The 14,594-nt window shown below is 41.0% G+C and overlaps 1 protein-coding gene across 1 annotated transcript; it reads left to right on the top strand.

The window, feature by feature from the left end:
- The first annotated feature begins 9,801 nt into the window (after positions 1-9,801).
- Positions 9,802-13,134, top strand: LOC106817901 (acidic leucine-rich nuclear phosphoprotein 32 family member A-like). The gene is made up of 6 exons (XM_014822611.1): positions 9,802-9,810; positions 10,432-10,575; positions 11,487-11,606; positions 11,819-11,893; positions 12,632-12,725; positions 13,121-13,134. The coding sequence occupies exons 1-6, from the start codon at positions 9,802-9,804 to the stop codon at positions 13,132-13,134; spliced, it is 456 nt and encodes a 151-aa protein (XP_014678097.1).
- The last annotated feature ends 1,460 nt before the right edge of the window (positions 13,135-14,594 follow it).

The raw sequence follows: 14,594 nt of genomic DNA, 5'->3' as shown, positions 1-14,594 counted from the left end.
GCTGCTGCTGCTGCTGCTGCTGCTGCTGCTGCTGCTACTGTGCTACTACCGAAGCTACTACGACTACTACTCCTACACCACTGCTGCTGTTCTGCTGTTGTTGCTGTTCTGCTGCTGCGACCACCACTGGCCGCTGCCTGGTGCTGGTACTGCTGCCCGCCTTGCCGCAGGGCTACCGGCCACCACTGGTAACCTGTTTCTACTACTCCCCCTACCACGAAACGTCTTTCGACTATAAAGAACAGGAGTTTGTCTTGTTTTCTGATAGTTGCGCACACTTCACCCATCTCGATTAAGATCACCTTCATCCACACGACAGTAACTACAGGTTATCTTATCTTCAGTGTTGTTTTTTGCATATCCACCATCTCACGTAGATGAACGGATGCCGATATCTTAAATGTTGAGTAAGAGATGGATGAGTCGTTCAATGAATGAGAGCTTTGTTGCGATCGGAATCCCGTTTATTTGACAACGCTGATTGAAATAAGATTGGGCATTTATCGCGTTACTGGTGGAAGCTGACCACGCGTCTCTCGAACCGTCGGCCGCGCGGACACGGCAAAAACACATTAGCGTTTAGGTGTTTCTCATTAGCGTCAGTTACATAATTATCTGGTATATAGAACAAGAGATATGCTGAGATAGACGACGAACAAGAGATATAGTGACATTGTAGACCAACAATAGATACACTGACATAGGAGATGAACAAGCGGTAGAGACACAGAAGACCAACAACAGATATAGTGACATATAGGACGAACAAGAGATATACTGACATAGAAGGCGAACAAGAGATATAGTGACATAGTAGACCAACCATAGATATGCTGACATAGAAGATTAATAAGAGATAGAGACACACAGAAGACGAACTACAGATATAGTGACATAGAGGACGAACAAGGGGTAGGCTGACATAGAAGACGAACAACAGATAGTGACATAGTAGGCCAACAGGAGATATACTGACATAGAGGACGAACAAGAGATATAGTGACATAATAGACCAACGAGAGATATGCTGACATAGAAGATGAATAAGAGATAGAGACACACAGCAGATGAACAACAGATATAGTGACATAGAGGACGAACAAGAGATATAGCGACATAGTAGACCAACAAGAGATATGCTGACATAGAAGATGAATAAGAGATAGAGACACATAGAAGACGAACAACAGATACAGTGACATAGAGTACGAACGAGAGATAGTCGCATATAAGACGAACAAGAGATATAGTGACATAGTAGACCAACAAGATATATGCTGGCATAGAATACGAACAAGAGATATGCTGACATATAATAGGAACAAGATATATAATGACATAGAAGATGAACAAGAGATGAACTGACATAGAAGATGAACAACGGATATAATGGCATAGAGGACGAACAAGAGATAGTGGCATATAAGGCAAACAAGAGATAGATAATGACAGAGAAGAACAACAAGAGCTATGCTGACACAGAAGATGAACAAGAGATAGTGTCACAGAAGACGAACAAGTGACATATAGTGGCATAAAAGATGAACAAGAGATGTAATGGCGGAGAGGAGGAACACGAGATATAGTTACATAGCAGACGCGTGACACGTTTAATCGCTAGCTAAATCTTTCGACACATAGTTAAAAATCTATGAGTTAACAGATTATTAACACCAATAAAAAAAAAAGTGGTCACGTGATCTCAACCACGAGACAGTAGCTGGCCACCAGGTGGCGTCAAATGCACAGATATCTGATCTGAGATGCGCAGCTATACCAGTACTTTCACGAGTAACTTTATAAGGGATCGATTTACATTGAATCATGGATAACGAAAATAAAATAATATATACACATATACATTCCTTTACCTTTATTTTACTGTTTTTTGTATTATTTTTGTATTGTTTGGTTTTTACATTCAGGGCCGTAGGCTAAGCAAATGCTTGGGAGGGGGGGCAGTGACGGATCCAGGATTTCAAGGAGGAGGTGAGTAATAACTATAAGTGGGGGGTCTGGGGGTCCTCCCCCAAAAAATTTTGAAAATGTAGAATGCAGGTGGTGGTATTTGAGGCACTTTTGAATACATGTGAACACATTCTGACTACGACAATTCTCTTTTAGTAAAACAATTTATTTGTTTAATTTTGACTGCTTGACTGCCCCCCCCCCCCACAGGCTACGGCCCTGACATTAAACACGTTTATCCTCCAGTAGCTCTCATTTCACACATGACCCAAATGAGAAATCAATATCCATACTTCCTCTTCAGTGTCATTAGCCTACATGACAGCTAATAATGCCAACAAGAAGTAAAAGTTTAGCCCTGCATTTAAGGCAGAAAAAAAGTCAATTAACAGACTACTACTTTTCACATAGGATTAGGAAAGGTTTCATTTCACGTTCCCTTCGAAACAGTGAAAGAGAGAGAGAGAAAAAACAGAACAAAGATGATAGCGACTGAAGCAGTCAATCAATTTCGCAAAAAAACGCACGCGCACATATATATTGGTTAAAGTTCACTCGTGAACTTTCACTTTCACGTTCTGGCTTATGAGATTTGTTTCACACCATGGCTTAATAGATTTGAGTGAAATACAACATATATATAATAGTCTTGTTATATAACAGAAGCAGAGATGTGTAACGGTACTTTCAGTGAAGTCATTGTCACTGTCGAGAGAAGACAAAGGTTTCTGCCTGGGTGCGTTAGCCCATGCCTTAAAACTATGTCTTAAATCTAAAATCGTAAATCTTACAAATAGAAAACTTAAAACTATGTCCTCCACCGAATTCTGCCCTTTGACCTTACCAAGGATGGCCGTTTGATAAACCGCGTCGCATTCTTGTTGAAGTTAATGCGTTCGTACCATTCTCAAATGCATTCTGTCCACGTTGAATTATGTCTGCTCCTAAGTAGGCCTATGTAGCTAATTTCTTCTGGGTCTAATCGCTGGCCGTCGCAGAACATTTGCCTGAATAATGTGCCATTGACCCATGTCTCCATCTCAAAGCTAAAACACCGTACTACAATAGCTTTTTACACGGTAAGCATGACGACCCTTTGGCCAATCTACAAACTCCCTTTGGCCGTATATATATCAGAGAAGGTATACACAGCAACTATAGTGCTGATGCGCGTACATGCGGTATTCACCACTGTGAATGGGGATTGGTGCGCGAATAGAAGAGAACATTTTATACAAAGACGTTACAACGTGATTCGGATAACGCGCCACTCGTCGTATATATCCACGCATTCATGTAAACTGTGAATGAACCCAAACAGTTGTCGACTCTGGTTCATTTGACAACGTACGTAAAAGGGAGTTGATTTGTGTTTTGTATTTGTCATGCCAGTCAGTGTGACCGAGTATATTATAAGAAGACGATAATTAGTTGAGATACCTGAAGTCAATGTGACGGCCATATACTTCCCACTTTTAACATTCCAAACAAGTGCGCACTCAACACAAACAACAACAACAACAACAACAACAACAACAACAACAACAGCAGCAGCAGCAGAAGCAGTAGCAGCAGCAGAAGCAGCAGCAGCAACAACAACAACAACAACAGCAGCAGCAGCAGCAGCATCAACAATAATACCAACAACAGCCACAGTAGCAACAACAATATTACCAACAACAGCCGCAGCAGCAACAACAATATTACCAACAACAGCCGCAGCAGCAGCTACTACACCAGCAACAATAACAACAAAACCAGCAGCAGCAACAACAACAACAACAACAACAACAACAACAACAACAACAACAACAATACAAGCAATCGCACTCACCACAGTGCTTCGAGAATCATAATTGCGTTTTTTACGCGATGAACCAGCCAATTTTATCAAAGTATAATTCTTACAGACACCCACGACCGTATAACTTTCAGATACGGACACGCCACAGTGTACTACCGTGTACTACAGGTTCAGATAAATGTCATCCGTATGCAGACATATTCTTCACGAAATATACTGTCTTGATAAATATATATGGCTTTTATACAAATTGCGCTAATCTGCCTCTTAATCAGCAGACTACCTAACGTAAGACAAAGGGGGCTGACGTAGTGTGGCTGAAGGGGTCGTTGTCGTATCAGGTACTACATATATGTACCCGAGGTACATAATTATATCGCATACACAAAGTGTACCAGACTTGTACTACAGAAGTGTACCCTAACCCTAACCCTAAACATACCTCATATAAAAATATAAACATAATACTAAACAACCTAAAACTACCTCGGGTACATATATGTAGTACCTGATACGACAACGACCCTTCGTGACGTAGTGTGAGGAGGTATAACGGCGCATTACGTATATACAACGTTACGGCCACGTAAAATCATAATTATTGATCGAACTAACCGTTATAACATATAAGCGTCGAAAAAAAACCATCATGTCATCGCGACAACGCATCAATTCCAGACAAGCGTGTACGTGGTCTCCTGGTGGTATCAAGAGCTAATGAACACATTTAGTGCTTAATGCCAATTAATTTATTTTATGCCAAACTAAGGTGTTTATTAGCTCTTGGTGGTATATTATGCTATATATACACAGCCTGGGTAGAAATCAACTTTTGAACACGGGAGTCCAACGGACTCCCTACCCTCAAAAAGAGGGAGTCCGCAGCAAAATGAGGGAGTCCGCAGCAAAATGAGGGAGTCCGCAGTCTGAGGTTCAAAATTAAAGATATAAACAATAATTGTGCTTATTTTTAAGATTAATGCAGTTGCACGTCTGTCAAATTTTCTTTGGATATTAGCTGAAAAAATACGGCATTTCCACAAGGCCGTAGGCCTACTCTGGAACGAACTAGTTATAGTATAGCAGAATTTTCAGGGAGTCACACGGACTCCTGCATATGTCAAATCAGGGAGTCCGAGAGTAAATCAGGGAGTATTTGACTCCGGACTCCCGTTAATTTCGCACCCTGTATACATAATATACGCTATATGTTACATATAGCGCTATAATATGTAACAGCTATAGCGCCATATAGGCGTGTAGACTATTCTATAGTGTTATATATATATAGTGTGGCACTGTAAGAGATAGCGACTTTTGCTGCATCATGCGGTGCGGGGATACCAGCGTTCGCCCGGAGAAGATAGCAAGGTATACACGCTGCGGCAGGTGGTATAGCATACACAGGGCTCCTGACAACCCGTATCCAACTAATTATAGTGACAGCAACAACAGCTAGCATCATCGCCGAATCGCTGGCAAAGCTATAACCAGCTATACATGTACTGTGGGGGAACTGCTACAGCTATAGTTCACCATTAAGAAAACATCACTTTTATTGACTGCAATCAAGTAATTATGCACACACGAACAGCAGCTTTCCACATCCTCTGTGTAATTAGAAAACCTGTGGGGTTTATCATTCATGGAGCCTACTCTGCAATGTGGCTCTAGTGCCAAAGCCACATATAAATTAAGCTATATATGAATAGTAAAAAATTATTAAAATAAAAAAATAAAAACATTACTGTACCACACATCTGGAACTTTAAGATTGGAATACAGAATTTTGAGATACTAAGAACGCAATCTGGTTCCAGTGCTCGAGCCGTGAAATGAAAAATATAAATAGTAAATAAAGTAAAATAAGTAGAAATATATATGAATATATATAGTCATTCTCAATAAAAAGTGTTAAACAAAACAATTACTAGGCAATGGAATAAAAGGTAACGAAAGGACTTTAACCACATCGCATACTACATATAGCATGTTATAGAATATATTAACTAATTACAATAAAAGTTAAAAAATTTAATATAATTGTTATATATACTATAAGGCATTTAATTTTATCGATATAACTACCGTCATTAAATTCGGTAATGCACATACTTGCTCATCGTAATATTAATAATTTCACGCCACAGGGACTGGTATAATTATAAATTTATTTCAAACTTAAATATACTAAATATCACATGCATGCTGACGTACGCACCGCTACACAAAGTTATATCTCACGACGCTCGCTGTTCTAATCACAAATAAAATATGTGTCGTGATATATATATGTGTGATACACTGCGTTTCTAATGTAGCAGCACGACTCACTAGCATCCCCACTAAAGCAAGCATTCACCCCGTACTGCTTGCTGCTGCCTCTCAGCCTGCAAAGATGTATGTATGCCGAGCGACTGTATGTTGCCACTGCGGCGCCGCGCTACACACTGCCGGCGAAGGGGTATGCGCAATTGATCAATACAAGCCTACCCTCCGCGGCGTATAGCCTTTCCGCGCGTTGTGGCCGACTTAAACCATTATCAACTTGATCGTTGGCAGCATAGGACTGTGTTTTACTGCTTTGCTGTGCATCTATCGTACCGGAGCTCGAGATGGAAAAACGTATCCAGTTAGAGAAGAGAGGAAGGAAGCCAGAGCAGGTACGTAGTCGTTACTTATTGAACTAACATCGGTTGCTTTCATATGCCGTAACTGCAACGAGAAATTTGTTTGTGGGAAAGCGCCACAATATTGAAAAGATAGAAAGTCGGCATGTTGTGTTGATATGGATTGTGCCTCTTCATAAGTCTTACTTTCACAAACTATTTTTTAGGTTCACACCTTCCTGTGTACATTCACGATTTACTCTAGTACTGCTAACAGTTCCAGTATGTTTTAGTAAGCTCAAAACCTAGCTACATGAGTTCGATGTACACGTTTTAGTGACGAGTGCGAATGGCTGTCCAGGTACCAAGACAGGATTATGATCGTAACTTTTTATATAAGCTTCGGAGACATTGGAATTTATAACTAGTATTGACTTCATGGCATCTACTTTACATTGCATACTTTATCCCGTGATTTTATCGCGAACTTCATATGTAAAACTGAGGATATGTCGGTGAATGCCATTCGGTCGCGTGGCGAAAAGTCCGTAGTACGCCAGAACCCGCCATTTGTCTGCAAGGGACCTCAAAATGCATAGCCACTCTAAGATTTTTCTATGAATGCCAACATTTGTCACACGAACGAGATGGAGACACCTTCTATCGCGTGTAAAATTGGCCGGTCGGGTCAAACACGAGGACTTATAGGTTGCGGCGACGGAATTCGCTTGTGCGGCGTGCTGCAGCAGTCCTAGCAGCGAGAGTGCTTGTCAGCACAGACAGTAGGGTTACTCAGTGAGAGTAGCTTAGCACAGCAGCAAGGCAGCAGCACCGTTGCCATATTGAATGCGGCGCTTGCGTGGTTACGGCAACTCGCAGTGCATCCGACTCTAGCTAATGTGTTATTTCGAGCTGGTTCCATTTAGCGACAACGATTACGACTATCTCGAATGCCACTTACCCGCAAATCATTTCGGTGTCGTCGTATTTTATGACACATTTAAAGATTATTTTTGGCTAGTTTGTTTTTTTGATAAAAGTTGTTGAGTGTTGGTGATATTTGCTACTAAAATTGGGAATCGTATGAGAAATAGTGTAACACAAGGCACCCTTATTAGCATGAGTCATCTACCAATCTATATATAATAGATTGAGCATGTTCATTCTAGATTTTCTCCTAGTTTAGCCATGTTTCACTGGACATTCCCTTTCTGTACAGATCTAAAATAGGTTTGTATTAAAGCCTCAGCTATGATGCTATGATAGAAACAAACTTATGTTGATAAGTAAATGCTTCACTTTTCAGGTAAAATACATCAAAGGTTCATTTATGCCCCCTCCCCCACACACTACTACCACCTTCAACCCGCAAACCTTCCCCACCCTTGCACCCCATCAAACCTTTTCAAACCCTAAGCCCTCAAATCATCCTCATCTCTAAACCCCTCAAAAACTTTCAATCCCTAAGCAATCAAACCACCCACATCCCTAAACCCCTCCATCTCTCCACCCCTCACCCCAACCGCTCCTATCCCTGAAACCCTTGATTCCAGATATCCCTGTGCTCATCTAACCACCCCTTCTCTCAGCCCCTCAAACCTCTCTATCACTGAACCCATCATACCATCATGCCCACCTTATCCATGAAACCCTCCAAACCACTCCACCCCTCTCAAACCCCCTACATGTTCATAAAATTTAATAATGTTGGTACAGTGTATAGATATTGTATGATGGCATACCCTAGATCATTTTGCGATGAAAATGAATCATTTGAATACAACAACCAAGATGCATATTTTTTTTTGACATTCAATGTGTGGTGAATAATGTTTATGAACTGCTACATAGTATCCATTAAAATTGTTATCATTTTTTTCCCCTTTCCAGTGCCTATGCATACATGTTGAGATTATTGAAAATCACATAATACATTAAGTTATGGGTACCAATCTGTGGTAGTGAGTTCATTCTAGCTTGCAATCTCAGTATATTTATCCGAATATTTCTGTATACTTTATTTCAAAATATTACGTATTATCTTCCATAAATTTATATTTTAGATCAAATTGACAGAAAAATACTCGGTTATGTTATATCATCCGTGTATCGTGTAAGTTACGATTGCACTATTAATCTAAAAATCACACCGGCGCTAAGATAGCTTTGGCCCCCACACGTACGGTATGTACACTCACTCGTACCCTTTCTCCACATGTATACATGTACGTACGTACATCATACATGCGTTCCCTAGCCTCGCCACCAGCATCAGACATAGACAGGCGTGCTAAAAATAGCTCGCCACGCAAGCATAGCGCGCGCTGCCGCTGCTGCTGCTGCGCCTGTGATATGGCCACCGCGCCATTCGCACAGCCGCCATATTTTCGCTCGAATTTTCGCGAAAATTTCGCGCGTTTCACCGACTTGTGCGTGCGAAATTCGCGTCAAAAAATACGCGAGACTAAGAACTGCGTCGTACACTGTCGAACCGCGATGTCTACTTACCGCCCAACGACGTGCATCGGGGATAGATCGGCGTGGAAAAGTGAGCACATCAATGCGAGCTCTTTAGGCGTGTTCCCGGATCGATGGCCGTTGTGTTGTCTGCTGTATTCGCGCTGTGGCCGCGTCTGTCATGGCGCGGCGGCTAGTGGCAGCGAGCGGGCTACGGCTGTCGATTTTCCCCCGCGGAATTTTTTCCGAAAGATGCCCGCGCAAGTTTATTTACGCGTTTTGTGGGGGCGGCGGGTAATAGTGAATCGCGAGGGAGGTGTAGGTAGTGTTTGACGGCGGTGGACGGTTTTTTTGGCGGGACGTAACTTCTCTCGGAATCACGTGTGATAACGCTGTTTATGTCGCGATGGTCATGTGATCAACGGCTGAAGCGCTATATTTAAACGTGGGCGCGAATATGTAACGTACGTGATTCCCCCCCCCTCCCCCCCGGGCTACTTACGACTCCCATTTATCTGTCTTATCTCTCGTTTTTTTCGTGTCTGTTGTATGAATTGCTGTAAACGAATGGCCCGTAAGACTAACGGTTACCAACGTGTTATCACAAAGATTTAATCATTTTCTTTAGTTTAATATTCATAAATTAAGTTGTAATTAAAAATTGCAAGTGTGTTGGTGTGATCTGTTTATAAGAAATAAAAGATTGTTTCTGTTATTCTTTCACTTTACACTGCAGTAATTTCTCTGAATGAACATATTGTATGGTCTACGTAAGTAGTTACGAGTTTGTTTAAAAAGAGATTACATACGTTTAAAATTCGAGTTGAATGTTAACCCCCCCTCCCCCCACCACGCTACGATATACACATTAATTTTTATGCCACATAATTTGTGGTGCTTATTAATCACTTAAAAACAAGTCTTGTAAATATCCATCCTGACTAATTCACTCAACGTTCTCAGATGTCTGAGGTATCAGACCACTGGTCTTTGTCTTCACGTATATATATAATCAGTGCATGTCACTGATTGTAAACTATGTGCATTTTAAAATTAATGCTGGCAATTAAGTGGAGTCATCGATCATGAAACTCTAGAGTATATATACCTGCGTACAAATGTTATATTACATTATTATTGGACAGATAATATTGCCATGCTTGTCATCAGTGATATAGGAGACTAATCATTAACATCAAGCCACTCCCTAGACATTTCAGAAGGCATTATTGCCGAATAGGCGAGGGCCTGGGAGGGGGTTGTACCAATTAGGAGTCAATTACGTGTGCAATAACCAACCCTAATATATACAGGTAAATTATCAGTTTGAACAGCGATGTATATATCAAGCTGTGAGAACGGCAGGACTGCGGCGGTATTGTCACAAGTAAACACGGCTGAATAATAATTAAGGCATGTCAATTAGGCAATTAAGTGATGCCGAAGGATTCATTGGATGTCGCAAGTCAGCTTCGGCTTTGAAGAAATGTTTAATCACCCGGCATGCGCTAAAGGCCCGAGTGTCGATAGTAATTAGTCGATAGTGAGTGATTAATTTTAATTTGTATACTTTTATTGTCCGAATTTTTGCAGATAAGGGAGTTGAACCTGGACAACAGTCGGAGCACTACGATCGAGGGGCTGACCGACGAGTTTGTCAACCTGGAGTCGCTGAGCATGATCAACGTCGGACTCACCAGCCTGAAGAACTTTCAAAAGTTGCCCAACCTGAAGCGGGTACGTGTTAACGCGCAGATTGAGGATTCTACGCAGCGGCAGATTTGAGAGGAGTTCTATTGTGAAGATATTACCCTATAGACTATTGGCATGCAAAAGTTGCCCAACCTGAAGTGGGCATGTGTTGTGACGCGTCGCGCGAACGTGACGGTCTCGTGATGGTTGTTGGCGAACGTGTGGGCGGAGGCAGATTTTAGAGGAGTTCTATTGTGAAGATATTTCCCCTGTAAATTATCGGCTCACACCGGATGCCAAATTTGAAGCGAATATGTGTGAAACGAGTTGCCGTACATGCCGTTATGCTAATTGTTGATGGATAGTCGACTAGGAGGAGATTTTGGTAACGTTTCTATTGTGAAGCTGTTTTCCCCAAAGACGATTGGTTAAATTAGAATTTGCAAAATGTAAACTATTTTTCAACCGCTTGAACGGCGTATCGTGGAATCAAAATGAAATTGCGATTAAGTTAGGCTGCGTAGGAGAGAAGCATTTCTAGTTAGCAGTGGGAGGGCATTTTATACACACGAGCTATCACATGCGAAACTATTTACATAAAGCTGCCTGGTGTACGTACTGTTTTCGCAGCTCTGATATTACCATTGTACTGGTGGCAACTGCCGTGGTCGCCCGATGATTACTTGATGTACTGCTCTGAAAATCTGATGTCCATCGCAATTTTCTTACCTGCTTTGTGTGTCGTGTATGTAATCCTTCATGTCTTAAATGGAGTATTGATGAAGAGTAAGGTGCTTCGGTACCTTTCCAATCTGCCTTGGCATCTAATAGCATTTGCCTCGGTGCCTCGAATTGTCTGATCGAACCCAATGTCGACGTTTGTCTTGCCCTAAAACAATGCAAATTAGACTTGAATTCCTGCATTTTATGATTTTCCGCTATTTTTTGTTTGGCAGCTGGAACTCTCTGACAACAGGATTTCTGGTGGCCTGCAGTTGTTAGCTGGCTCTCCCAAGCTTCAGCAGCTCACTCTCAGCGGAAACAAAATCAAAGATTTGGAAACGCTAGAACCACTCGTAAGTTGTCTATTCCAATCGCCGACGGCGACGTTATTGTGTCCTCGTCAGTTGTACGGTGTCCACTGATGTGATTTTGTCGTGGTCGTGTATCGTTACTCTGTGTAGAGTTGTTAATTTGTCGTTATCATTGTTATTCCTATCTAGTTTCACGTGCATCCTACAAGGTTATTGACAATTTATTGAACCTATTTGTTGTTTGGTTTTTACAGAAAGATTATCACAACTTGAAAAGCCTGGATCTCTTCAACTGTGAAGTTACCAATATTGAAAATTATAGGCAAAAGGTAAGTCTTTATATATGTCATAGTTATACTCACAATCACTGAGGAAACTTGTTGTGAATATTCTTTTTTGGTTTATACAGGCTGTTTTTTGCCAACTTTTTGGCAAAAATGAAAATGGCCATCTAAATTCATTCGATTTTGTTAAATTTTGGTATGTGAATGTGTAAGGCTAGCCCCAAAACAGTTGTTACTCCTATGGAAGAGATGACAACGTCCTATTACGTTTAGTTTGTCTAACTGGTAAACAACTCCTATATACCTATATATATCCTACAATACCTATACGTGTAATATTGTGTTTTAGATTCTTCGTTACACAAAATTTGACTGGAATATTTTATTGTTTTTATTTGCGCGATATTCGAAAACCAAAATGGCGATCATTTAGGCGTAGCGCCATCTCTCGTCAAGATTTCAGACTTTCAGATCTTAAAGATTTATTTTCGCATCAAAACTTATGCATATATCATTATCAAGAGTATATAATGTAAGTTCTTCCATATATACTCTTGCTTTATATATCCCCCCTCCCTCTTCTATCACACCCAAGGTGAGCTACAGTGTCATTGACACTTTCATTTAAACTTCAGTCTCATTTCCTTAAACAAATCCTTTGCTGTGTAGTGGAAAAAGCAGTGAGCGTGTTCTGATTTGATGGAACGCACTAGTTTATGATATTTCCGCCATCGCCTACATTTGGTGAGAGTAGTTAGCACAGCTGTGCATGACAATTTTCAGGTGTTTGAGTTGATCCCAAGTTTGAAGTACCTGGATGGGTACGACAAGGACGAGAAGGAAGCAGAGGATTCCGAAGCTGAGGACGAGGAAGAAGGTGAGTTTGATGTTCCGTCGCTACGGTGATCAATGGTTCGTCGTTTCCGCAACCGAAATTTGAATAGAGGATATATATATATAGAAGCAGTGAAAAAAATACACGGGGGCTCGGGGCGATTTAGCCCCCGAAATTCCAAAAAGAGCCCCGGAAATGCCAAAAAGAGCCCTCGTAAATTTGCATAGAGTTCAATGCAAACCAAATTTTAGTGTGCTATTTTCATGCACGCGAGCTTGAAAAGTAGCCCCCGAAAAATACATTTTAATTTTTTCCCTGTTAATAGAAGCTATTTATTAAATAATTGTTTTTTGAGTTTCAGTAGCCAAGTGAGCATCTAGAGTGCTCAATGTTAAAATGTGACACATTGTTATGGTTTTATTGTATTACTCATGTAGTGGAGCTATCATAGAACCTTATTATTAATTTACTGTGGCTGCTAAATATAATAACTAGTCAAAAACAGCAGGCAAGCAACATCTGTCGCTTGCACTGCAAAGCATGTGAAAGGTGTGTTTCTATTGTTCACTGTTTATATGGGACAACTAAAACGTCGTTGCTTTGGGCAGAATTTGAATTCGATGTATTATCAGTTATAAAATGTCTCTATGTGAGATGCATTTATCCGTAAAATTTTCAGGACCGCTTTATTTACGCAATGTGTGCACTAAGTAGAATAGTGCTTATAGCAGAAGGAGATATTAGTAGTAAGAAGGGAAGATGGTTGTTCTGTATTATTATTATTATTATTATTATTATTATCTATTACTGTAGGGAATGGTGTCGACGATGATGATCAAGATGGAGAAGATGAGGAGCTTGGGGACTCTGGTAAGTCATTGCGTTCCTATAACTTTAGCGTGTAATTTTGTTTTATTTGAATGTCGCTCTGATGATCAAGCTCGAAAATTGTTCCGAGCAAACCTTGAGTTTGTGATGTTGTTAATTTTGCATTCACTGAGTACGTTACATTGGTTTTTTTGGGGGGAACGAGATGCTCTTGTGTTTTGCTGTACGCACGCGCTCATGTCGTACAAGTGTTGTGCACTTGTCGAGGTGGGGGTGTGTGGGCTTGGGTGGACCAGGAATTGTTGATCCTGCTGGGAATACGTGACTCACTGCTTGATGTTAGTCATGGACCATCCCATGATAGGTCGATCATAATCACAGGTGACCCATGGGGGGCACGTTTGCTTTCATTTTGGGGTGGGTCAGCATCGAGAGTTCCAGATGAACAGGTCGTTAATATTTCCCTTTTCCCTTTATAGATCTTTTGTTTTCCAGACTTTCATTTTTAAGCAATGATTTGGTAATAAATCCCTTGTTTTCCTTTGCAGATCTTGATGAAGACGACGACGACGATGATGACGATGACGATGATGATGAAGTCAACATCGATGAGGAAGATGAGGATGATGCGAGTGTCGAAGGAGAAGTAGGAGAGGTCGGTCTCGACTATCTAATGAAGTCCAATCTAGAAGTTAGTAGCCTATTGCTTATTTGCTCAGTAGTAGTAGTGAATAGTAGAGCTGCTTAAATGCTGCGATAGTTACGCGTCGCCGATAGTAGGTGCCAGTGCTGTGTCGCAGTGGCGCTCGTTCATTTGTTTGTGTCGTTCAAGTCGCCTGTGCAGTGCTATTGAAAGGTTTTCGTGTTTGGGTTTGGAACCAAAGTGTTCCGCGTGTCTGCAAATTTTTGCAGATGTTAGAATTGAGTTGTTGTCATTCGGTTCATAATTCGTGTTGTTTTCTGGTAGGCGGCGAGTCTCTTGTAGTTTTAACCGGTGTATCGTCAGTGTTTGTTTAAAATAATTCAAGGACGTGTGCGTTAATTTCTGTGAGTATAATTCTCTCTCTTTACTCCAGGAGGAGA

Source organism: Priapulus caudatus, unplaced genomic scaffold (genome assembly GCF_000485595.1).
Source record: "Priapulus caudatus unplaced genomic scaffold, Priapulus_caudatus-5.0.1 Scaffold1919, whole genome shotgun sequence".
Taxonomy (NCBI): domain Eukaryota; kingdom Metazoa; phylum Priapulida; class Priapulimorpha; order Priapulimorphida; family Priapulidae; genus Priapulus; species Priapulus caudatus.
The sequence above is the reverse complement of the archived record's forward strand: the minus strand, read 5'-3'. Positions and strand labels throughout refer to the sequence as shown.